Source organism: Oreochromis niloticus, linkage group LG8 (genome assembly GCF_001858045.2).
Source record: "Oreochromis niloticus isolate F11D_XX linkage group LG8, O_niloticus_UMD_NMBU, whole genome shotgun sequence".
In the NCBI taxonomy this organism is placed as follows: domain Eukaryota; kingdom Metazoa; phylum Chordata; class Actinopteri; order Cichliformes; family Cichlidae; genus Oreochromis; species Oreochromis niloticus.
Genome location: NC_031973.2, coordinates 23,197,885 through 23,224,814, shown reverse-complemented (window position 1 = coordinate 23,224,814; position 26,930 = coordinate 23,197,885). Strand labels below are relative to the sequence as shown.

At 41.5% G+C, this 26,930-nt stretch overlaps 1 protein-coding gene across 13 annotated transcripts in view; it reads left to right on the top strand.

Annotated features, from left to right (window-relative positions):
* cacna1g (calcium channel, voltage-dependent, T type, alpha 1G subunit) overlaps window positions 1-26,930 on the top strand; it is a 316,565-nt gene that overhangs the window by 205,260 nt on the left and 84,375 nt on the right. For 8 of the 13 annotated variants that reach the window (XM_005448008.4, XM_019362822.2, XM_005448011.4 and 5 more), the window contains exons 12-20: window positions 1,319-1,504; window positions 3,832-3,946; window positions 5,988-6,143; window positions 10,875-10,940; window positions 21,133-21,226; window positions 22,137-22,318; window positions 23,383-23,721; window positions 23,838-24,017; window positions 24,391-24,491. In XM_005448008.4, coding sequence (XP_005448065.2) covers window positions 1,319-1,504; window positions 3,832-3,946; window positions 5,988-6,143; window positions 10,875-10,940; window positions 21,133-21,226; window positions 22,137-22,318; window positions 23,383-23,721; window positions 23,838-24,017; window positions 24,391-24,491 — 1,419 coding nt within the window. The remainder of the gene's footprint in view (window positions 1-1,318; window positions 1,505-3,831; window positions 3,947-5,987; window positions 6,144-10,874; window positions 10,941-21,132; window positions 21,227-22,136; window positions 22,319-23,382; window positions 23,722-23,837; window positions 24,018-24,390; window positions 24,492-26,930) is intronic. The other 5 variants (XM_025909653.1, XM_013273535.3, XM_019362823.2 and 2 more) reach the window with 4 other exon arrangements.

The window sequence follows — 26,930 nt, the reverse complement described above, 5'->3', positions numbered from 1 at the left end:
TAAAATTAAATATAAAACAATTTCTTATGTATCAAAAAATAAAGACATTAGTAGAAAATCTAATACATTTAAAAAGCACTGTCTGTGAAGATTTTTTATATTTCTCAGTAATACCATATTTAGGACTTTGAGGAAAATAAGCCAAAAGGGAGTTCTTCCTTCCCACTGTCACCAAGTGCTTGTTTATGCAAGTTCGTCTGATTGTTGGGGTTAGTCTGTATTGTTGTAGGGTTTTTACCTTACAATATAAAGCACCTTGAGGTGACTGTTGTTGTGATATGGTGCTTTATAAATAAAATTAAACTGAATTTAATTGAATTAATTTTATGTACAACACTAAACAGGAGTTAGGCAAAGGTACTGAATAGTGTCTGGTAATCTTATAGTGGTGCATCAAACCTGATTTTTCCTTCACCTGGAGGTGGAGACCAAAACTGAGCTAAAAGGAGACAGAGCTTGTGTTTAAAGGCATTTTCACACATAAATTTCAAATCAGTTCAGGAGGATAAAGCTACGATATTTTCTACAGTTTTCTCATTTTTCACACTAATGGAAATGGACAGTGCTGTTAAGGCAAGGGAGCTGAAAGGATAGAGGGTGTAGGAAGTACTACATTTGTGTAATGGTAAATGGCCTGTATTTGTATAGCGCTTAACTAGTCCCTAAGGACCCCAAAGCGCTTTACACATCCAGTCATCCACCCATTCACACACTGGTGATGGCAAGCTACATTGTAGCCACAGCCACCCTAGGGCGCACTGAAAGAGGCGAGGCTGCCGAACACTGGCGCCACCGGGACCTCTGACCACCACCAGTAGGCAACGGGTGAAGTGTCTTGCCCAAGGACACAACGACCAAAACTGTCCAAGCCGGGGCTCGAACCGGCAACCTTCCGATTACAAGGCGAACTCCCAACTTTTGAGCCACGATCGCTATAATGTTATGCTATCCTTATGTTTATTGTTAAGTGTTTGTTTACAGGTTTCTCTCCTGATCCAAAGTGGCCAGAAGAATAAATACTTTCATTGTTTGATCAAATAGCAGTACTTGACTTAAAAAAAAAAATCATTTTTAAAGCATTAAAAAAGCAGCACATTTTCACCATTTCATAACTTACTGAAAATGTTATTCTTTGTAGAAAATGATTGTGCAGTGCTAGACCATAATTTGTGTCAGTGTGGTCAGGACCACATCTGGGAACCCGCAGTGTTTAGAGAAAGTGAAAAATTGGGTTTTTGCTCGCCTGACTTGAAGACAGTTCACTGGAATTTGGACCTTACGTGAATTATAAATGTGTTTTTGTCTTTTCTCCGGACAGCGTGTGGGAGATCGTGGGACAGCAGGGCGGGGGTTTGTCGGTGCTGAGGACTTTCCGGCTGATGCGCGTCCTCAAACTGGTCCGCTTCATGCCGGCCTTGCAGAGACAGCTGGTGGTGCTCATGAAGACCATGGACAACGTGGCCACTTTCTGCATGCTCCTCATGCTCTTCATCTTCATCTTCAGGTATTCTTAGGGGGAGAGTGAGTGAGTCAGGCTGAAAAAATATTTATGTTTCAGTCTTCCACTTGTTTAAACAGTAGGGGAGGTAGGCACCACTCTATTTCTCAATTCTAATGGAAGAATAACATCAAAAGGGGAAGAAAAGTGTTTCAATCACTGACCGTGGAACTGAAAAGAACAAAGGCGATGAATGAAGGTAAACTGGTAAATCAGTACACGATAACTTTTGCGTGAGAAGCAAGTAGTGTTGAGAGCGACAGGAACAGTAAGATGATTTAATCGGGGTGAAAAGACTAAAGTGGTTCCCTCTTTCAATCAGCATTCCATCTTTCTGGCTGGTTAGACTTTGTGGCTGAGTCCAAAAAAACCACTCAATTGTTAAATAAGACACTAAATGCTTCTCTGTGTATTTCAGACCCACTTTTATTTAAAAGGAAGCATTACGACTAAAGGAGCATGTCTCTGTGTGTATCCGAAGAATTTGCTGCTTCATTTCAGCAGCTTATTGAGATTTGTGCCCTCACATACACGCGTGCACAAAGACGTTTCAGTACACAGGCACGCACGCACAAACACACAAAGTTCCAAGGGCCTTGTATATGCATAGATAAACAGCTCTTGATTTGAGTGAAGGCTTGCCAAGTTGACGCAGCGGAGGCCTGTTCATTGATCCCTCAGCTCCAGTTGAGCTTCAGTGTCTGTTCCTGAATAAAAGGCAGACTGCGGTGCCGACTCACTGCTGCTTCATAATAATAACACCCCCGCTCAGTTGTTACATGTAGCTTAGCTTTCTTTGTCTTTATCCCCTCTGTCTTTCATAGAGATGCCTTTGCTTCGCTGTGCCAGTCTACCCATATTTAGCTGTGTCACTGTATATGCGCTACTATACTATTTACTCTTTACTACAGTTCTTCGTGTGGCTGGAGCTTTATGAGTCTGGGTATATGTTTGGAGTTGCTCGTTCCAAATGTTGTCATGCTACAGCCTTTTTCCAAAATTGATTAAATTTATTTTTTTACCTTAAAATTCTGCACACAATACCACATAATGACAAAATAAAAATAGTTTGCTTGAAATTCTTGCGGATTTATTAAAAATAAAAACAAAAATATAACATGTGCATAAGCATTCACATCCCTTGCATGATGCTGCCACCACCATGCTTCATTGCATTGGTATTAAGCAGGTCATGAGCGGTGCTTGGTTTCCTCCAAGCAGATGTTTTTTCACATTGCCATTATGGGGCATTTTGTGTAGATTTTTAAGGCAGAAAATGAATTTAATCCATTTGGAACATGGCTATAACATGACAGCATATGGAACAAGTGAAGTGCTGTGAATAGTTTCTGCTCTGTAGTAGAAACATTTATTCCTTTATTTTTTTTTCCCTTCAAAAAGGGAGTCGACAAAAACTATGACTGCTTTTGCAAACGTTGCTCCCCCATGTGTCAGCATTAAATGAATTATTTACATTTTCTCAACATGAGAATATTCCAGGGAAAAACTGTCCATGATCAAAAAGATAATCCTACATAATGGATATCCCAAATCTATTCTGTATGCCATGATTGGTAATCAAACTGTTAACATAAAAAGTGGAGGCAGGAGCAACCAGCTAGCCTGGCTCTGAATACATTTAGATATGTTAAAAGAAATTCATGAAAGGATTTTAACAGCTGTGCTGGAAAGCTGAAAGTGGAAGAGGAATAATAATTAGAGGTTCTGAGTGAGGCAAAAAGTGTTTAATGTGGAGCACTGCTCTACTGTGAAGTGATGGGGTGCTATGCTAAACTAAGCTAATCCCAAGTTAAAGGTGCATACACACAGGTGTAGCTATCGTCTTATGCTTGTAAATGTCTCTTAAACTACTCCTTAAAGTTCCAAAGCAGAGGAAATCAGTCAGCATGTGAGCAATCTTCTGAAAAAAATAAATAAATACATGAGGTGTCATTGTTGTGGATTGTGTCACTCTCCATGGTGCTGAATTCAGTGAAAGCACTTCCATTACCATTGTTGGTCAAGAGATAGGGTAATAAAGTGAATGCTACCCAATCAGGGGCAAGACTCAGTATGTAATATCACCTCTGCAACTTTCTCAGGTCAGTATATAGTTTTATTTAAGCTTTTGTATGACTGTAGCTCTGTTTATCCTCCACTTTTTTCTTCTTTTTTTCACAGGCAGCAATAATAATGGGTAAACATGTCTTTTCAACAAATAATTTCTGTTTATTTGTGTGGTATCTAAGGGTTTGCTGTGGTGTAAACATTTATCCCTCCTTTTCCTGTTTGTTTTTTCCTGTCCCCTCCTCCCTCCCTCCCTCCTGGGTCAGTATCCTGGGGATGCATCTTTTTGGTTGTAAGTTTGGGTCAGAGAGAGACGGAGACACTCTACCAGACAGGAAGAACTTTGACTCTCTTCTCTGGGCCATAGTGACTGTCTTCCAGGTGAGCACATGCCCTCTTCTCTTGTCTTCTCTTCCCCCGCTTCCCCGGTGCTGTTTAGTGGTGTTCCAGGCTTGTTTGATCCCCACAGTTGCTCCAGTCACAGTCTTGAAACAATAAAAAATAAGCAGCATGAAGAAATTACAGTATGCATGTTCATCAGCTTCCTGTTTAATCTAACTGTACCTGTCAGAGTGGTCCCTCGAGCAACTAACCTCCAGTAAGATCTCCTTGAGTCATTGGTGATGACTGAACATGCCCCTGTTCAGAGCCTGAAAGACCTCTTCCTCCTCCTGAATAAATAAAATCTATCAACCCCTTCCCCTATCGCCTTCCTAGACCTTTTCTGTCTTCATCATTTTCTTCCAGTCATCTAATTTCCCATTTCTGGCTATCTTCTATAGGTTATGTAGGCTTGTGCTTTCCATTATGTCACCTTAGATTCATGAATTAACCGTAACTGTGGGGGTCCAGCATATATCACTCTCAATATAGTAACCATTTATTATTCACCTGACCGGGTGCAAGATGTCAGCATGTTTCTCTGTACAGACTGTTGTACTGATGTGTCCGTTCCCATGGAGAGCTCAAGTGTATCTTCACTGCTTCAATCTGTTGAACAGAGTGATGAAAGTTTACATTTTAATGTTGTGTTTTTCTAAACTGAAACGTTATCCTTCAGCACACAACTTGCTAAATTGTCGTACTGCCGCACTTCACTGAATAAAGATGCAGAGATTTTGTTAAAACCGCTCCTTCTAGTGCAGCTAAAAGCTCTGCTGTTAGCAGGTGGGCCTTTGAGCTTTGATTAATGGCAAGAATGAGCATCTATTGCATTTTTTTAACTGTGCTATGTTACTATGACCAGGAGTTTAAAAAACATAGATAGGGGAGAAAAAAGAAATCACAGTTACTTAAAATCGGCATATTCTCATAATGAAATATTGCTGCTCTGTCAAGCTGTGAAATCTCACAAGGTGTTCTTTGGTGCTGGTACAGTGACACTGGTTAAGGACTCTATTTACACACATGAAGCTGAGTAGGTACTAGTAAAAAAGGGCTATTAGTAGTCGTATGAACATGTTCTTGGGTCCTAATCAGAGAAAGGCTGAATGCAGTCTCAAGTAGGATTGAGAAAATACTGCTAGTATTTTCAAAATATGTTTTTTTTTTCTGATTAACCAAAGATTTAAGTGTATTTAGAGAAGGGTAGTCAGGAAGGAAGGTCAATGAGACACCAACGTCAATAACCACACAGGGAGCGAACCTTCAAAATAAAACAGGAAACAGGAAGAGAGAGTCACGAGAAAAAAAAAGCAATGAGAGGGACAGAGAGAACAAGGAGGCAAAGATAAAGAAAAAAGATAAAACAATACAAATAAAGAAAGAAACTAAGGATTTATGATGAAAACCTTTTACAGCCTTACAAAGACTGGAAAAAGTCCAATATTTTTGCCAGCAGTATAGAAACAATCCAGCTACAGCAAACAGGTTTCAATTTTCTAATCTTTACCAGTTACCATTTACTGCATGCTACAGTCTCCCCATGAGGCCCAATATGTTGTTGTTTTTTTAAAAAAAGGCTTAAATAAGTATCTGATTAACCCTCTAAATCAGCTGTAACTCCAATCCTAGGCGATCAGAATATGTAACGTTTGTTTAAGTAAACTGATCTCTCAGGTCTACACAATCAGGGAAGAAATGAAATAACCTTTCTGACTGACATGTGTTAACAAGTGTTCAATTAATTTTTCTCAGAAAAGCCATTTCACCTCCCAGCTAAATATAGTTAGTGTTATCACCAATGACAGCATATACCTTAGAGGATTAATAATTAAGTTCTTGCAAAACTGCAGTACAGGGGGAAAAAATGTTTGTTTGTCAGCAAGATTTGTCAAAACATGCTGAGCTGAAGTGCACTGATCTTGGTAGGGGCGTGAAGTATGAAGCATTATCAGGACCGATGAAGACTTAAACCTCACACTTGAAGAACTGCTCAACATTACTTTTACCTATAAGCGCCTCTCTTTTACTTTCTCTGCAGATCCTAACACAGGAGGACTGGAACAAGGTGTTATATAACGGCATGGCCTCCACCTCTCCCGTAGCTGCGCTCTACTTCATCGCGCTCATGACCTTTGGCAACTACGTCCTCTTCAACTTGCTTGTTGCCATCTTGGTTGAAGGGTTTCAGGCAGAGGTACAACTAAATTGAAGTTAAATTATTGGGCCTTAGTATCTTGTCAGATTGTTTCTCTTTTAAAGCTCTTGATGATTTGATGTATCTTGCTGTCAGATCTGTATTTGTTTATATCTTTATCTACACAGCACAAGAAAAAAAAATAAAGGAACACTTTTTAGTCAGTTAAACTTCTGGGACATTGATCTGGTCAGTTAAGTAGCAGAGAGGGTGTACTAGAGGGGCAACAATGAGACGACCCCCAAAACCGGAATGGTTTTACAGATTAAGGCCTCTGACAATTTTTTCCCTTCCCATATTTTTTGACTGTTTTTTCTTCACTAGTTTGGCCAGGGTCAGTGTGATACCTGGACCCTATAGAGGTTGCACATGTAATCTAGGGTGGCACATCAATACGTGCCTATGCCAGAAGGTTTGCTGTGTTTCCCTGCACAGTCTCGAGATGATGGAGGAGACTCCAGGAGACAGGTAGTTACTCCAGGAGAGCTGGACAGCGCTGTGGAAGGTCCTTAACCCATTAGCAGGACTGGTATCTGCTCCTTTGTGCAAGGAGGAACAGGATGAGCACTGCCAGAGCTCCAGCAGGACACTGGGGTGAATGTCTCTGACCAAACAATCCGGAACAGACTTCATGAAGATGGCCTGAGGGCCTGCCATCCTCTAGTGGGCTGTGTAATCACTGCTCAGGCACCATGGATCCTGATTGGCATTTGCCATAGAATACCAGGATTGGCAGGTCCACCACTAGAGCCCTGTGCTTTTCACAGATGAGAGCAGTTCCCTCTGAGCACACTGAATAATGTGAAAGAGTCTGGAAAAGAAGTTTGGAGAACGTTATGCTGCCTATAAATCATTCAGCATGACTGATTTGGTTCGTGGATCAGTGATGGTCTAGTGAGGCAAATCCATGGAGAGATGCACAGGCCTCTTCAGGTTAGGCAATGTCACCCTGACTAGCATCAGGTATCGGGATGAAAACTTTGGACCCATTCTCAGATTCTGATGCAGTGGGTTCTGGGTTCCTCCTGGTGCACAACATAGCTTGGCCTCATGTGAGTATGCAGGCAGTTCTCCACGCTCACCTTTGGGACATTATATTTCAGTCCATGTGACACCACCAGGCTTCACCACAAACAGTCCAGGATCAGATCTGGGAGGAGACTTCCAAGGACTTGGTAGGCCATAAAAACTACTGAGTTGCTGCACTGAAGCTTCAGCAGAATGGGCTAGCCTGCTGCATCATATTTTTTTCACTTTGATTTTTAGGGTGTCTTTGAATTAAGCCCTCTGCAGAATGATAATTTCCATTGCCATCAAATAATGTGGCATCCTTTCATACATTGCCCAGACCTTATCAGTATAGATAACCAGCATGATTTTGTTCCCCACTGAGATCTGATGTGTTTTCAAAGTGTTCCTTTACTTTTTTTTCAGCATTGTATTTTTTATGTAGGTATTTTGAAGCCTTTGCTTTCATGCTTCATATTTTTCAGTGCAGGACCACATACCTCAACAAAGAACTAACTGTATAAGCACTAACAAAACTTACCTTTTCTTGCACTCGTTGCAGCGGGTTATGTGAGGACACAGGGTTACGTATAGCAATGCAGTATTTCATTTTTCCTGTCTCCCCTTCGTATTCATCTCCCTTTCTTTCTTTTCTTTGCTGTCAGCCACTTCACCTCCTACGCTTTCCCACTATCTCAGCAGTCATCCTCATTATTGTTCTGCTTATTTGCCAGCGCCATAAAGTACATCATAAGAAAACTATGTCCGCTAGACCAGACTGTGCATCAGCCCACATCACCCAAATCCCCCTGTTTTAAGTTTCATGCTCGGATATGTTCTCGCCCCCTTTCCGAATCTTCCCCCTGCTTATTGCGAATTGTTTATTGTCATAAAACAAAGGTGATATGTTGTCTGCCATGGTGCTGTGTTTGTGAGCTCAGATAAGAGCTAGAGGCAGCTGGGGGAAACAGTCACAGGGCCCCAGGAAGAAAACAGCTCAAACTCATTGAGAGACCACTCTTCAGGTTTCAGCCAATGCTTTATTTGAGACAGATCGAGTGAGTCAGAGAAAGAAATAGAGGGTGAGAGTAAATCACACAAGTATCCAGTCTATCCCCACCTAGCTGCTTGTCTCCTCCTCTCTCTCTCTCAGCTTTTAAAGGGTGACAACACCTGTGCTTTGATCTCTGACACTCTTTAGCTCTCCGGCTGAGAGGACAGAGAATAGATGGTAGGTAGCAGCAAGAAAGGTTGACAGGCTCATAAAATATGGATTAATTGGAATGGGCTGCTTTTTCTATTGCACTCATCTGCTATCAAAATATCAAACGCAGTATTATGGCAAATGGAATTCCACAGAGGTTTGGGTGCAAATCACCCAAACTGCTTCGGATGAAAGCTCCGGTTGGAGGCCAAGAATAAAGTAAATGAATTTGTGTTGGCTTCTTAAAGTCAGATTGGGAATGATGCATTAATCCATCTATATTTTTGCACTTCCAAAGTTAGCGTTTTAACATCATATCAATCAACTATAGGAGATTTTCCCAAGTGCAAGAACCTTCTGAGGATCCTCTAGCTGCTTTTCTAGTGGAACAGTGGTCTAAATTAACTGACGTTCAGTTTGCCTGTAGGATGTACTGTCAGTACTAGTAAGGCTGGAGCAACTGATAGGACAACACCAAAGTCAAGGTTGTTCTTGATAATTTGATCTTGTCTGAACTTTAGTTGCCTACTGGAGTACACAAAATATTTTCTGGGGCTTTCAGCCTTGTTGGAAATACAAACCACAATGTGCTAGTTAGCGAAGGTTCTTGGAGTGTTTCGTGGAAACGCTTACTGGCAGAATTGTTAGCCCTCCAGTTAAGTTTTGTGGCCAGAGTGCTGCTATTTTCTGTTAGATTAAGCATTGTAGTTATTTATTGTCACCACAGCTGTGCCCATGTAAAAAAAAACACTGAAGTGGAAGAAAAGCGCTAGTGCGAGTTAGCATTACTTTTGCTAGCCAGGCTAGCTAGCCTTTGCTTTCCCAGCGGAATAAACAATTACATCTTCTGCACTGCTATCCAAAAGTTTTTTTTTTCAGAGGAATGGTTTTGTTTATCAATCTACTTAACAGTGACTTATGAGTCATTGGAGCATTCAAAGAAAGCAGCTAACTACAAACGACACACAACGTTAGCTTCTACCTGGTGAACAGCAGGTAGAAGCTAGCATTGCGAAATATGCAGCAATCTCTCAGGGATTGATGGAGACAAAAACAGTTTTATAAAAATATATATACTCACATAAAAACAACATTTGACGACAAACTCTATACCCTTACTGATGAGTTAAGAAAACTGTCTAGATAGACTGATGAAAGGTAATTTAAAAGATCATACTACTTCAGGATTTGCGTTTACATTTTTTAAAAATGTTCCCATAAACAGATGCTATATCCATTTATGTTAGTAACTATAAGACTGCAGCATATGTTGAATGTTTTGGTCATTAACTAATGTCATGTAAGCCTAATACTGTAAATAAGTGATTATATTTTCTAACATGAAGATAGAAGTCAGATTTGTGTTTGCGCTAATGTCATTTTGGAAATGTGAATAAATGTTTACTGAAGTAGAATAGAAACACAGAGTAGAAAAACAACTGCAGGCTCATACAGTACTATGCACAGCCTACAGCTGTATGAGGAAACCTTTATGCTCTTCTATTCCCCCTCTGCCCTCCTGTATTACTGCAGAGCTCCCGGCGTAATTCTCCCTACCTTCGTTTTTTCAGCTTTACATCCTTTTCTGCAAACACTAAGTTTATTTTTAGTCAGCCAAACTTTCCCTGCGTCAGGGTTGCTAGGTAACGGGCACTTGAATGATGTGAGCAAAGCCAGGAGACATGTACGCCGTTGGTGCCAAGTCACACACACACACATACAGCCACATACAAAGAAGTGGAGTACTTCAAATGTCCATATTGCTTTGGAATTAAAGACAGAAGGGAAATCTTATCATGCATATCATTTTTTGTTATCTTAACTCCTTCCTTTACCCCTCACATCACCATACTCATTATCTTCCTGCTCTTTACCAGTGTCCACCCTCTCCATTGTGTCCTTTTGTCAAGTTTTGCCCATGTGTCTGTTTGATAGAATCCAATATCCGCTGCAGAGAATGCAACCAGATCACCTTAGAGAGAACTTTTAACAGAAGAGAGGGAAAAGTGCTTCTTTCTTTTTATTGCACTTCTCACTGTGACAATAAACATGCATTTGACACCAAAGCACAAACATGCACCGTATGGGCCAGATACAGAGGAATGTTTCCGTGCTGGTCTCTACTGCACAGTCTCGAGTCCGGAGGACTCATGCTTATATTAGGATCATTTTCATATCTGCTTTGTGAGGAAATGATTTCATCACACAAAACATCAGCGGGCTGCCCGGTGGATAAAACATGGCTGTGCATCACCTCTGTCCTGCAGTCCTGACTCCTTGAGCTTTCAGACCGCTGAAGTGCACGTGTACGGCTCACGACTGCACACTGCGATCCAGGACAGTTGCTTTGATATGTTCTGTCGCATGGTAAAGTGCAAATGTTCCAACAGGCTGAATCTTCTCTAACCTTCTCCTTCTGCTCTCGTCTGCTGCTGTGATTCAACCTCTCACCTCCGTGCCTCTTTTCCTGTGTGTGCCTCCCTCTCCTGTCCGGCTGCACCGATCACTTCCGCTAATAGGAAGTGGCCAAGCGGGAGGACTTGCATGCCCAGCTGAGTCTCATTCAGCTGCCTGTTGTTTCAGGGGTATGTACAGCTCTGCAGCTCCACCTTCCCTTCTTCCATTTAACTGGCTAACCCCCCTGCATCAGCCCTCCCTCCCCTCCCCTTCCCCCCTCCCCAGCCCGTACAGAGACTTTACGGTGATGCATCCGACCTCTCAACAGCTACACCTTGGAGTTCTGTTGCAGAAGCGCTGCTCATTAATGACTGATTGATGAATATCGCCGTTCATGCGCACCTAACATTTTGCCTACTTAATTAAAAATCCTAATATATGTAAGTAATAAGAGGTGGCTCTAAACACAGCTTGCTCCTCGTGTTTTAAAGGGACATTTTAACCAAATTAGGAAAACTAATGTACGTTCAAACTTGCCCCTGGTAGCTCCTAGTCGTGCAGATGTAGTTTCAATTTTATTCACAGAAGTTTTGAGATCTTTGCTGCTGCCAATCCAATCCAACAGAGTACTGAAGAGGGAGCTTTTCCAAGGCTAGAAAGGACATTAAACTCTCTTGGCTAAATTATTAGTACATAAGATGAGCAACTGTGTTAGAAAATATCTGCTTCTTTGATTGGAAAGCAGCGAATAATTGCCAAGGAGAATGTTAGGAGGAAATCGTTTGTTCAAATGCTCCAGAAGTCTTTGTTCATAGGGCTGTAGTCTGTCCCAATCTAAGGTCAGGTTGAAAAACTACAATAGAATTATATTTAACCTCCTAGGACGTAGACCACAATACTAAATCTTGCTCTACAAGGGCCTGATAGCCTCTTCTCAGAAACTACATAAGGTAAAAAGATAATTCAATGTTTTTACATTCATCAGGTCCCAATCAGCCCAAATAGCAAAGAGGAATTAAAAATGCATGCCATGAAAGAGTTCGGGTCTTAAAAGGTTAAAAAAAATCAGTCTTTTTACATTTGACATCCCGGTGCCATGGCTGTCTTGTGTCTTGGTCCCTCCACCGCCACATGTAGGATTCGCCTAAGATGGTTTTTAACTCATCACTCCACAATGAACATATTCCCAGGAAGTGATGAGCTTAGAAACAAAACAAAGAAAACATCTTGAGATTGAAAATTGTTTTGCCTGCAGCATGTATTCAAAGCCATTTCTATAAAAACAGACATAAATATATAAGATCGCCTGCAAGCACCAAGTAAATTCAATGAAAAATCAACATCCCTTCTTTCCTTTGTCATCTCTGTGAAATGCCTGTAGTAAATCATCGGATAATTATAACTGACCATTTATATTTCACAGTAATTATAAAAAAACATCTGCAGACTCTCCTGTTGGCTGCATTTTACACTCAAGCTTAAAAGACCATGGAGCTAGTGGTAGATGGAAAAAAGATGTCTTTTAATAAAGACATTTAAAATGAGCAGTTCAGCATACATAACAAGTCAGCTAATTCAATGTTGATTCATTAGTGCTAAACAAGCTGTCTCTCCCTGAATGAAGAGCACAGAAAGCCAGTTTTAAGTCATCCAAGTGGCCTTGCGGCAAAAGAGCTCCAATATGGCTGCCAGAGGAGTTGTCACATCATCTAGAAGTTCTCTAACCCTGCATGGTGTCTTTTCTGTTGATACTAAGAGCAGCACCGAGGGGCTGCTGTGTGGAGTATCGGAAAGACAACATAGGCTTTGTTGTGTGTGTTTTCCTACTTTCTTGTCCTACCTTAAGAGCAGTCTCCACTTCAGAAAGCTCAACTCCCACCAGCCCTCCACCCGTTCTGTCTAGCCTCCAGATAAGAACAATCCACCAGCTCAGCCAAAAAAACCCTCCCCCTCTCTGTTCCTGTTTTATCTGGCTGGGCTATGAGGGAGAAACGGGGTGAGTGCTGGCTTTATGGTTGACCCCGGCACTGCCAGAGAAATCCAGCCCGACTACAGGATGAGAGCTAATAAATGGCTTGGAGGAAGAGGATTCAGGTTCTTACACTCAGTGAAATTAATCCTTTAAAAAAACAGAGGAGTGTAAGTCTTGTCCTCACGTCCTCTAACCTTGCACACTTGAACGCTATCCAAACTGATCCAGGACTTTTTATGAGGTAAGATTGTTCTGAGTCCAATATTATAGCTGATCAAAATTCAACAGCTTACTGGGGGCAAGTCTCAGGCATGACATGGAGATTGGGTGGAGTCTGCTCTCTGGTGTAATGGTCAAATCAGTTATTAGTTTTATGTCCCTCTATTTCCCTCAAAGAGCTATTAGTACTCCATAGTTTGGTTACATTCTGCATGCCACCCATATATGGACCAGAGAACCCCTTAAACCCTGTAAGGTGATATTTTTTTTAACTTAATTATTATTCTCTGAACACAACTTAACTGACATGTGTACCAACATAACAAATCTTACTTCTTTTAGGACTTTAGAAACTCTGAAGAATATGCACTCTTTAGTTTCAATTGATTTGAAAGGAAAAGTCACTTTATCATTCAATTTGATTGGCTTTCTGGCAGTGATATTTTTTTCTTTAAACTCTTCGCTGGCTTTTCACTGTCATTTTTCCTTCAGTGCCTTCCTGTGACTGACTTGCTCCTTGGAGTTATCATGCCAAGTTTTGGATGAATTTCCATGCTATAAATTTTTGGTACAGACACTAATAAACTGCACTAATCTGAATGAGTAAATCTTAAAAAAAGGCAGAACCCAAAACAGGAAGTATGACAGAGAAGGGAAAACCGTGAAATTAGAAAGACAAAGAAGCACCGAAAAGCCAACAAATAGAACTGAAACACTGCAAATACATTACAAAAACTACAAACCATGACAAGAATACCTTGTGCAAAAATCACATAAAAGTCTGTATTATCAGACAGGTGGGGTAGTCAGTTATTATCCACAAGACTTCCATCCAGCAGAGGGACGTTCAGTGGGATCAGCTTTTAGTTCGTCCAGTTGACGGATCAATGAGCTTGATCCGTCCATTGTCCGTCCAACCCTCTGTTCACAAGAATTGCTGCTTCTCCTACAGTATTGGTCAAAACACACAGTGATCAACTAATGGGACTTCGCTCAAATTTTACTCAAGGCCTTGGTTATGTTTGCCATTTTATGGGTACTTTAACATTTTCACAAGACTCATAACACCTCGTTAAATATATGTCTGATTTGAGTCAAGCAGCAATCGCCTGCCAGGTTTTCGCCATAGACAGTATAAAAGATGGAGGTAGCTACCGTGATGTCAGCCGTTCCCCAAGATGAGTGTTTCCACCTTTACTATCTGCACTATTGCAAAACAGTGAATTTGACAGCAAGCAGTGGTTCTGGCTGCTCAACCACATGCTAATGACTGATGATTGACAGCACATTAGCCAATGAGCGTGCATGTTCGTCAAGGTATCGTCAAGATTTACAAAAAAAGACTTGATTTTTTAATTAGTATGACCCAGAATAAGTGGCTGAGCAGTAAAGCAGAAAAGTGCTTACACAAGATCCATCATTTAGGACCAGAAGTCTTTTTGCAACCATATTTACCACCAGTATTCACCATTTGGTGACCTGAGATAGAATGCATGGTTGTTTCTGTGGTGGATCATGAACCTGATGAGCTATTATGTTTGTTTTTTCTTTTGACTTTATGTTGAGTCATTGTTTGGTCACCACGCTTTATGTTTACTTGTGTTTTCTGTCTAACTGGTGGATGAGTTGAATGCGGTCATAACATGACTGGTTGGCTGAAAATATAAATACTGATTGCAAAAAAATATTTGAGGAGAAAATATCTCAATTAAAAATAATAATAGAAAAACAATTGACCTGAATTCTCAGCTAAATTTGTTGATGTTAGCATTTAGTTGAAGTACTTTAATTACAAACTTGCTAAAATAAATGTGGTTTTCAACAGACTGCCAATAAAAAACAGACTTTTAAAGTCATGCATAACATAAATATACTTTTTTAAATTACTGTTTTTCACTAGCTTATTCTTCCATAGATGTGAGTAGTGTTTTGGTGTTACAGGACAGTATACATAGGCACAGGCAAATCTGATTCTGTGTGATGTACAGCTGTGGTAGGCTACAAATTTTGTGGACACGTGCACACACACAAACACACACATACACGTAAACAATTACTCCACTTCCTCCTATCAACAACCACCCTCCGTCTCCCATTTACACCCTTTTTGAAGCAACATAATTGAGATCCCCCGTGTGCTGCCGGTGTCTATTATTGTCCGGCTATCAGCAGCAGACCTGGTCTGGCCCATCTCCTGCTCCCACCACCGTGCCCAAATTGGGGTGGCAGAGTGTAAACAACCTATCCAAACAACCAATTTCAGGACCAGGGATTTCCCTCGAGTCCAGCGCCCCCCCACTTTGGTTTAAAGCTATTATTCCCCCCTTTCTTATCCCCAATGAAACCTTCATTGTGTAATTCTTGGTGAGAATACCAGATGCACAGACAGCACCAACATGCCAAAAGAGCACAGCCAGGAAATTAACCTGCTATCAGCCAGTTGCTAAGTAATAGCATTAGCTATTTTAATGAAAATTTAAACATTGTAAAATTTTCTATCTACAGGATCTAGATAGATAGATAGATAGATAGATAGATAGATAGATAGATAGGTAGATTAAAATGCAACAGAGAAGAGCAGCAGAGAGAGAGAAGAAAATTTGGCAAATCAAAGTCAGGTCTGAGCTCGAAATAATCTCCCCTCACAGTTTGATGTAGTTTTATTGACTGTAGCTCCTCACCTCAGCTGCCAGTTTACTCCAGGTTTCTAAATTGCACTTTGTGTACCTCTGACAATCTGTAGATTAGCGCTGTCCAGATCTTGCTCTTTTGACACGGGTAGGGAGGACTGCCCTTTTTCAGTTACTCTGTCTGTATTGACCTGCTAGTGCCACCTGTAGATATATCAAAGGTCAAGCTACTGAAACACAGTGATCAGATCAGACTAATATGCCTTTCGCGTAATGTTTGCTGCTGTAAAAACAAGTAGCTTTTGGATGGCATTTTTAGGTTATTACATAACAAAACTATTTAAGTACCTGTCGTATAGGAATATGCTAGAAAGATGGCACATAACAGAAAATTAGTACATGGATGACAACACATTTCACTGTGAAGCACCAGAAATGATCTGTATGATATGTTCCAGGAGAAATCAAAGCAAATATTCCATCAGAGCTCACCAGGAGCTCAATTTTTTCCAGTTATTTTTCTCTAGTCTCACTCTTTCATCTCCGGAGGGTGATGAAATCATACAAGATTAAAGCCTGAGGATCAGTGCAAAACAAAACAGGAAAAACTTGCAAGGATGCATCTTCTTGACCTCACTGTGTTTTCTGCCAGTAACAAAATTTATGTCTATCCATGCCTTCTAGATATCTTCTATTTGACTTTATATGCAAACCTGGCCTCTAGATGAAATGGGAGGGTGTTTAATCACACATACTTTGCACTGTTTGATTCAGTCCTTCGCATTGAGAAATGTTGCACCTGTGCAGTGTAGGAGTCGTGGATGTTGATGTTTCTGTCAATGCCTAAACTGCTGAGCTTTTTCTTTTTTTTTTAATGCTTCAGTCGATTCCTTTAGGTCATCTTTTAGTTTTTGTGCCTTGGAAAGCAGACATTTCTCTTTACCTGGACCTGCCAGGTCTGGTCATTTACTTCTACCTTAAAGCCAATACAACAAAACCCTTGGCCTCCCTTTTTCTGTGAGTAAACATCTACACACTCTGCCATATTGACCTTTACACTGAACAGAGACTGCAGGTACAAGCTCCTAACTTAAAACTGCTCACCAATGGAATGGAAACCAAGACCAGTAGCACACATACGCCCCCTCTTCTTATCTGTAAAAGACACACAGAGACGAGATAATACTGCACACTGCGCACACACCATCTTTTAGTGCTGACGCTCCACTGGCTTTGTCCAATCACAGCTGTCCCTTCTGATTGATTGCATGTGGTTTGATGAGCCCTGTGGGAAACGAGCTCCTGCAGTGGTTAAAACAGATTTTTTTTTTCTTTTTTAAATTTATGTGTGGTGATAAATTGTCGTGGGTGTTGGCTCTGTGTTTGGTTTAGCGGTATGTCTGTGTGTTGGTGGATGTGTGACAATTTGTCTGCGGTTTAGCGCTTCTGTTCAGACATTTTTCGAGAGCAGTGCTAAAGGAATGTTAGCCTCGGTCTCTTTGCTCTAAAAACAAAACTACTGGTTCATACAAGGCAAAATATTCAGCACCATATTCAGACCAACTAATCAGAACAGTTTGGCATCAAACTCTGAACGAAAAGGCTTTAAGGCAGGACTTAGTAACCGACAGAAGTCACTTGTATCAAAATTACAAGATGTTATTTTTTGAAGGTCAGAAATGGCCAAAATGTAGGAAGGTCTCAGGTCTATTTCTGAACCCTCTTCCTCTGCAGACTCCTCCCCAGTGTTTCTGTACTCAAACAGACGAGGGTCGGCTTTGATCGCCATCGTGGCTCAAGAGTTTGGAGTTCGCCTTGTAATCGGAAGGTTGCCAGTTCGAGCCCCGGCTTGGACAGTCTCGGTTGTTGTGTCCTTGGGCAAGACACTTCACCCGTTGCCTACTGGTGGTGGCCAGAGGGCCCGGTGGCGCCAGTGTCCGGCAGCCTCGCCTCTGTCAGTGCGCCCCAGGGTGGCTGTGGCTACAATGTAGCTTACCATCACCAGTGTGTGAATGGGTGGATGACTGGATGTGTAAAACGCTTTGGGGTCCTTAGGGACTAGTAAAGCGCTATACAGGCCATTTACCAAGGCCCTTAAAACTAATTATTAAAAAACAAATAATTACAAAAAATGTAGATGTGCTAGATTTCTGTTTCACTGGAATTAGGTTGGAGGGACTTTTTTATGAAGGAATAGTGGGCCACCTTAAAAATGGATTCTTTTCATTATTATTGTTCATTTACGAATAAAGTGGAAATACTACTTTGAGAAATACTATTTTGAAGCCCATTTTTAATCTTTACATTTTGAAGTCAATACATGGAAATTAAATTTGTTGTTTCAAGTCACACTACTGTCATGACCACTATACCCACTACAAAAGGCCTTCTGTAGAGTTAAGTACAGTTAAGTAAAGTATAAGGATGTTGAAAGCTGCATGTGGTCAGAAGGAAAAATTACACAAACCTGGAAGAGTTGGAAGAGTTCGCTGGATTGCGCAAAAAGAAATAGCTGATAATTGCAGATGCAAAGATATCAATGGTTACACTCCCATGCAGTAAAGAGGGGGTATGTTTTATTACAGCAATAACAAGACAGCTGATCAAGTTGTTTTGTTAACTCATCTACGCAAGGCATTTTGTAGGGCAGTGTTTTCCAACCACTGTCCCGTGCCGCGAGAAATGATCAGGTGTGCCGTGGAAGATTATCTGGTTTCACCTAATTAGTACTCGAAGCACCAGCTTGAGTAACGGGCAGAACAATTACATTCTCTACCACTAGAGGGCAGTACAACTACCTGCTCTAATGAAATGGGTTGCCAACTGCCAGTAAAACAGAAGAACACCAAGAAGAAATTACATAATAGTGATGCTGTGAGTGAGAAAACACAGCGCGTAATAGCAATAGATAAATATTTGAAAAGAAAAAGTAGACAATCTAACCTGGGCCCTGGAGAAAATTCCGACCCAGATGAAGGCCGTAGTATGAGTAGTGGTCAGAAAAAAGCAAAAAAGGTATACTGGGGACAAACCGAACCAATTCTTCTATGCCTGGTGTGCGGGGAAAAATGATCAATATCATATCAATACTCTGTAGAGAGTATACCAGCTGAAGCACTTGTTAGTTGAAACAAAAACTTTAATGTCAAAATTTTGACTTTATTTTCAAAATATTCAATAATACTGAAACCCCACCGTTTTTCCCTACTACTCCGTTGTCCATAACAGTTAATGAGAATGTAAAACAATAACGTAACAGTTTGCAAACTGGACCCTTGAAATTAAATACAGAAACATTACTTACTACTATTACTTTGTAACACCCTATAAACTACTGAAATCAAGGACAAGCCTTAAATGTAACTTTTAAAATCTTGTTTTTTGCTCTACTCAGTGCGAGGAAGCTAACTAAACTAAGTGTAGACAGACATCTTGGGTCTAGTTAAAGGCTTGCAGCTGGGTTCTTTATAACTTGAAGGTGACCGAGGTGTTCACAACATCACTTACCTTAAAACTAATTGCTACAATTTCTTGCAACTGGTCACCTTCTCTTTTCAAAAAAACTTGTAGACTGACTTGATCAGCCACCACTCAATAACAAAAGCTTCTGCTTTTGTAAGGCTGAAGGAGCAATTTAGACATGAAAAAAATCATGTTTTTTAGTGAACTCAGCACATTGTTTGACTTTGGGTCTAACAGGAAGGTACAAGTGGCAGAGAACCCAAATCTATGAATAAAATGTTTTACGGGAAGGATGGAAAACGATAATGTTCCAAACTGGACCCTGGAAATAAAATAAAGGATTACTTACTATTCTTACTTTTACTACTACTACTTACCTTCTAACCTGTGATAGCTGTCTGGCCTTTAACACAGATATTAGAGGAAAAAAGCTAATAAAACAATGAAAGTTTTTTCTTGTTCTTTGAAGTGGCTGTTCACCTGGGTAAAGCCAAAGCCATTATTGGTTAATACTAGTAGGACTACTGCAGAAGTTTCCATCCATCCATTCATTGTCATAACCACTTATCCAAATAGGGTTGCAGTGCAGCAGTTGTTAGATGGCGACAGGTGGGGTAAACCCTGGACAGATTGTTGGTCCATCACTGGGTTAACGCATAGATGGTGAACCATTCGTCCCCATGCTGACACCTAGGGTCAATTTAGAATCATAGGTTAAGCTAAAATCCATGTGACTGGACTGTGGGAGGAAGTCACTGTACCCAGTATGTGCATAAATCTGGCCCTCGTCTATGGTGATATGCAGATATCTGTGTTTAGAAATTACTGCTACTGTAACTACCACATATCTTCAGCTTCATGTTTCCTTCTGCGAGACAACAAATGAAGCACTCCAGATGCAGGAACGTGATGAGCAAGGTAACAACAGAAGACTGCAGTAGCCCTCGACTCTCTTTACATAATTTCCCCATCCTTTAGAGGTTACGGGAAATCAGTCTGGGGTACAAAATAGTAGATTTAACTGCAGAGTTAAATGCAAATTGGTCTCTCAAAGATAGCATACCCAACACTCCCGCAGTAAATAAATAAATACAATGTGCAATATATCCATTCCTCCTTTGTTTCTCTCCGATACTCATGGGAAGTATCAGGAAAGTAATTTGTTAGTTCAAAAGGAGGTGCATGGTGATTAGGTCCTGAGGCTTTTCTGCACACAGTTTATTCACTTTGCTACCACAGAGGTCTGACTCACTGGGTCGGCATTCTATTAATCCAGCATCCACCTGGCACCCTCGCACATATTAATGGAGTCTTTGGGCTCTGGTGTAGTGCAACAAATATAAACAGGGACGCTGAGGTTCAACTGCAGTGGATTTGTAAATGGGAAGCAGCATGTGGCAGAGGCTAGAAGAGAGTAATTATAGGAGCTCGTGAAAAGTCGTTGAAAGACAGAAAGGACAAGTACAAAGATTGTAAATGAGGAATGATGGAGAACAAAAGAAGACCAAAACTCTTCGGCTGTTCTGATAAAAGTCAAACTGTGTCATCGACTTATAGATATGCTACAGTGGAGTATGTTTTATGGAGTGTTGAGTGTTTGTATGTACTTGTGAAAACTGTAGACCCAGCAACCACACTGAAGCTCTTAGCTGTTAATGAGTCACAGCAAGTCAAAGGTTTTGAACTCATATTCCGGCCAGATTCTCACAGAACCAGGTTCTCCAGGTTACTCTTTACTTTCAGCATTTCAGTGTGGTTTCTCTTTGAACTCTATCACTTCTCCTTGCATGGCTTTACTCCAATGACCTTCCCCACCCGTTACCTGTGAGCGCCCGTCTCTGGGAGCACGAAGACCACACCCCCACCCACCTGCTTACAAAGAGAGGTTGCTTCTACTGACTGATCCACAGTCAGGTCTGAACCAGAACTGACGTTAAGCAGAAAGTAGAGGTAGCTGAGCAGCGATCTGTGTTTAGAGGCAATGTCAACCCACCTGCTTTCTCTTAAATCTTGCAAAAATCCCCCCAGATATTTTCACAGATGTTTTTGGGGTTTTTTTCTGTAACACTTTCTATGTGTGCTTTTTTGTGTGCCAAGGGTGATGCTTCTAAATCATGCTCAGAGATTGATTCCTTTGCACGAAGCATGGAGGACGTCAACGGCAGCAAGAAGGATTTATCGGCCTCTGCAGGTGAGGCATGTCCATCTGCTGTTCATACAGTATGTACACAGACTATATATATTGATTTTAGCTCAACGGGAACAATTCAGTTCAAGCCTGTGGGATTTTTTTAAAGCCCCTATTACGAACATTTGTTTAAACACCTGCCATCTATGTTTGCATTTTTCCGTCTCCTATCTTTGCTAGACTCCTGTGGATTACACACTGTTGCAATTCTTTAAAAAATGTATGTAAAAGTTTGTAATACAGCAGTAAGTTAGGCCTCAGGCATTTAAAAAGTACCTGTGCAAATATTCCCCAGGCTTCTCTATGTCTGTAGTCTCCTATTGTCAGTCTCTTCTCCCTTGGCTTTCGACCACACTCGGTGGGCACGTGCCCGGCTGTCTCTCTGCACAACATCAAGTCGGCAGAGTGGCCTCATCCATAATTCCTCATACCATCCCCTCTAATAAGTGTTGGCAAAGACTGAAAAGCCCAGTAGATACACTACTATATGTATAGAGTACAACTCCCAGATGTACTGTATCATCTCCCCTTCAGCCCCTTCAAATGCTCTGTGTAAAACTGCTTACTTAGCTGGAAGAGCCTAACATCTTCTAGGCCTCGGATAAAGTTTCGAAGACGGAGGAATTAGCGCTATTAAAATTGCATTCCCCTGCACGTCATGCATTTGTGTTGCTGCCAAACATAATATTCTCTCCCACGCATCCCATAAGATTAATGCCCTCTTGAAATATTCATGTTGCTCAATAACAGTAAGAGGCATATATTTGTTGTTTTTTATAGGTACAGTATGACTGAGGGTGTACCACATTTTCCCCTATTCCTGCTTTTTCTCATGTCTTTATTCAGTTTATCAATTTCACCACAGTAAAGTGTTGTTTTTGTCCTCTTTTTTCATTCACTTTTCTTCTACTAGTAGTGCCTGTAAATGGTCATGTGGACCTGAAGTCAAACCTGACTCCACCGCTAATTACCCACACTGCTGCCACCCCCATGCCCGTACCAAAGTTGCCCGTGGGAGGTGAATCCAACCCGGGCTATGAGTCTCGTCGAGGCAGCAGCAGTTCTGTTGACCCAGCCTGCTATGACAAATCACCGGTTTGTGTATTTATTTAATATTCTCATGTACAAACAAAAGGGGATGGCAATTTTCATGTAATAACCATGGACTGTATTTAAAACATGGATGTAGCTACTGTGACATCACCCATTTGCTTGTGGACTGCAATTTCGAAACATAGTTTAAGTAGCTGGCCAGTGCTAAGAACCTAACATCTGATTGTTGGGGTTTCTCGGTATTAGTCTACAGTCTTTACCTTATAATATTAACCTACTTGAGGTGACTGTTGTTTTGATTTGGCACTAAGTTAATGAAACTGAATTTATTTAAATTGACTCAAAACTATAGTATGTACTTGTTAAAAGCTTGGTTAGCAACATGCTAGACTTTGTTACTTTTTGCAAGCAAAAACAGGCAACATCAAGCCCCCCAGTATTTTGCTTCAAGGCATAATTTAGCTATAAACACTAGCCCCGACTTTTGTGCCTGTGTTAAAACATGCTGATTAAAATGAAAGTCTATGGCGCTTGATGGGCTGGTGCGGTTGAAGTGAGCCTCTAGCGGCCATTAGAGGAAGTTTAATTTTTGACACCACCCTATGTCCATGCTGGCTTTTTAAACCTTTTGGAAGTTACTGCTGGGTAATAATCCAGTTCCAAGTTGTCACATAGCTATCAATACCACATGTGTTGTGTGGTAAGTGCCAGAATTTTCCCCTTTCCTGACAATTGTTTCCCCCAGAATGTGTGTCTAAAAACATTGTATGGTCTAATGATGTGTGGGGGTCATAATGATTGATGATGATTAATAAAGTGTGCCAGTCTCACAGTCAACTTATTGCTACCTCTGCTGCTCTTTATTTGACAAACTGATGACCACGATGAAAGCCTGACAGATTATGTTGATACCTACTTTTGCTCCTATCTGTCTGTCAGCATGAATCTCACTTAAATTCACCTCACGCAAAGCGTCTTCATTTTTATTCAGTTGGCTTTATTTGCATAACCAAAGCACTAAGCCACAAAATTAAAACTGTACTATGCAGTTATACTTGTGAGTTTTTTTCACCCCCCTCCCGTTTGTTGCAACCCTCCTGCTCCAGACCAGTGTCCGGAGCTCTTCCCCTTATGCCCCATGGAGCTCCGGCAGTGGCCGGACAAGCCGCAGATCCAGTTGGAACAGCCTGGGTCGTGCTCCGTCATACAAACGCCAGAAGAGGCAGTCCGGGGAACGACGGTCGCTTCTGTCGGGGGAGGGTGGCTCAAGTTCAGAAGACGGGGAGGGCGGAGGAGAAGGAGGTGGTGGACTGATGGAGGAAGACGATGCATCCCTGGCCAGGACGGACTCCATGTCCCAATCGCAGAGAGGGCCCAGGCACAGGAGGATGGAGTCAGTGGAGACTCGGAGCTCAATGGATTTGCCACCTGATGCTTTACTCCAGGTAGAGCCCTCTAACAGTTATCAGTTTAAACCTCAGACTAATTGTTAAGATTCATGGACAGTATGACACCTGACTGGGAGTCGTAACTTAAAATTAGTTTTTTTCACCTCGTGTAGGTGCCCTACCGGTACCGCTCAGCAAGCATGCACAGCTCCAGACCCCCCTCCCTGAGCCACTTGCGGCCCCCAGAACACAGTGACTGCAACGGAAAGGGATCTCCATCAGTCCTCGGTCCCACACACGTCTCGCTGGAAGAGAACACCGAAGACGAGAATGCAGAGGAGGAGGTGAACCTGGTCAGTCATCCTGCAAGTGGGCTTGTTCTTATGACTGGTTTTCTTGCAGGTCTTAGGCCAGATAATGTATGAGGTTAGCAATTAGACTAAAAAAGTTGATTAGAATTTTAAGCAAAGGCCAAACTGATTATTGATCAGTTAAACATGTTAAAAGTCTTCAAATAAATGTGCATATATTGCATATCTTTCTAATTCTTGCCTATTTCACTGAAACCTGTTTATTCCATTGCTGTCTATGATACATATAAACCAAACAGGGTTTTAAGCATATAAATTTCAGAAACTCTTGAACGGGCTCGTGGCTCACTATATGCAACAGGAAGTCGTGTGCAGATGAATAATAAATGCACTGTGCACTTTTTACTCTGTGCAGGGTCGTTTTGCCAGGTTGCTCCGCTGGCTGGAGAAAAAACAGCCAGCGTGGTGTAAGCAGAGAGATACCTGGTCGCTCTACCTCTTCCCTTCAGAGTCAAGGTAATGTTCACACCTCCGATCACCTCCACACTCATAGATCTTTGGCCTGCCTTCCTGTTTTTCTGTCACTGAAGTATCTTTTTTACGTATTCATCCTGGGCACAGAACGCTGTTCTTCCAAAAAAGCTCTTCTTAAAGGAAGAGCTTTCTGCTGTCGCAGCCATCAGTGTACAAAAAAAACGATTGAAACAAGTCTTACCATTGCGTCTGACTGACATCCCATGATGCTGACTAAAATGGCAAAGAGTTTTTTAACCGCACTGCGACCGCATCAGCATTTTTTTCCCCTCTGCCGATATCAGCGCCTCTTCCGTCCTACATTCTCGCTTCAGAAGTCTCTTTTATCTGCACATTTCTGCCATGTCAGGGGGTGAGTAAGCGGGAGCAGAGGGAGGAAGGGAGTTTCTCCCTCTGAGTGCTGCATGTTATCTTGGCCACGTGCTGAATCTGTCGCTTCCCTCCCCTTCTACTTCGCCCCCTCTTTCCTCACTCCTCCTCCCCTTCTGGAGCTTTGATCCGAGCGTCTCTGCTGTCTGTTCAGAAGATGTGGCTGCGAAGGCAACACTAAGCAACACCCTGGCCCCCAGCCTGCTGCCCCAGCCACAACAACATGCTAATTAAACATCCCAAAACAACCCACCACGACAGGAGCTGTATTTTAGCCAATTCAACTCAGAAGATGCTTTAATCTTTCGCTGTGATGGATTTAATTTAATGATGAATTTGGAAGCATAAGGGAGTGTTAAAGACTCAGTATACTAAAAAAAAGTTTAAATAATATCTATATATCATGCTCATGGTTACTAGTTTCAGCTTGTGTATTTATATGGTGTGTGTATTTTATGTTTTTTCCTGCAGTGGTATCAGGGGGCTGTGTTTGTTTGGCTCTGACTGAAATCATTGCTGTATTTTAACAGTGTGCCAGCTTTAACACCATTGCGTTGTGCACCAATTTTGACGTAGCATTTTAATTACTTTGCAGCAATTTATGCCTCAAATGATCCACATTTAACCAAAAGGTATTTTTTCCACCTAAAATCTTTGGACATTTTATGTTACAGACGAGTCAAATAGCTCTTTTTGTATTGGAATTTGATCCACTTGGTTCACTAACATTTTAAATGACAAAAAATATATATAATTATTTTATTTCAGCTAATTTGTGTGAATGTAACCAAGTATAATTCAGGCACAGGGCTTTAAGGTAGCAGATTTACTATGCAGAAAATTCTGGTATTTCTTGCTCGGAAGCATCATAAACTGAACAACAGTTGATCCTAAACTCAGTGTATACTGACTGATACATTATTTAAACAAAACACTTTATCATATGCTTTAAATTAAGATCGAAAACTAGTGTACGTCCATATTATTAGGGATAATTTCCCATCTGTTTGGTGTTGGAGAGCTCCAGTGCATATGTGAGTCTAAAAACTGTGGCTGGTTCTCCTCTCTGTTTGTCGTATCTTATAATTTAGAAAAGGTTAATAAGAAAAGCTCCATGTCGTCTGCTCCTGTTGGAGTAGTAAGAAAACTGAAGGATCTTGACTCAAACCGGACTTCTAGCTGGCTTTCAGTCACAGCAGGCTGCAAGAGCTGGCCATCGTTGAAAGTGACACCGAGGACATAGGCTCAGCGTGGCGCCCATTCTGGCCTTGAACCACCGCAGATGCCTGCCTGTGCTCACAATCACATCAAGAGACAGCAGCACGGTGGGAGGCCAAACTCCAGCAGCTTTCACATGGACCCGAGTTCACCTCAACCTGCCTTTTGTGCTACGCTGTTGTTACTGCCGCTACTGATGATTACTGCAGGGGAAGTTTTTAATGAGTGGAGGAGTGGGCCAGCCGTGCAGGCAGACTGAGGTACAGTCACAGCGATTAGACATGTTCACGGCAAGAAAGAACAGTGGTCTGTCAACATGTGGACCAGAGATGTGCAGGGCCCATGCAGTACCCCGTACAGACTGTGATTAAACCCAAAAGAAGGCTGCACTTTGTGGCAGAACTGACACGTCAGCAGATAGTGAGATACAGGCAACAATAGAAGAAACAGGAAGCAGGGAGCAAGTTTTAAAATTCCTTTAAATAGTGAAAGCAATGATGTGTGGCTCGTTTTTTCATGTGTGTATTTTGCCGCTTTCCACTATCAAGAAATATGTACCCGTGCAGGTTGAAGAAAATGTTAACTGTTCCCAGCATCCATCAGCTCTTTCCAGGAAGGCAATCATCCAGCACACAGGAAGGGATGCGGTTTATATCTGTGGATTCTTTGGAATGCACACAAGAAGAACTGAGTAATTAGTATAAGTGGATTTTGTCTTTTTTAGCTACAAAGAGGTCATGCCTGAGTACTGCTGATAAAAATTAAGGCAGAGGATGCAAGCGGACCAGCCAGTCTACCACCTACACTGTTAAAGTGGCAGGGGAATTATGAGAA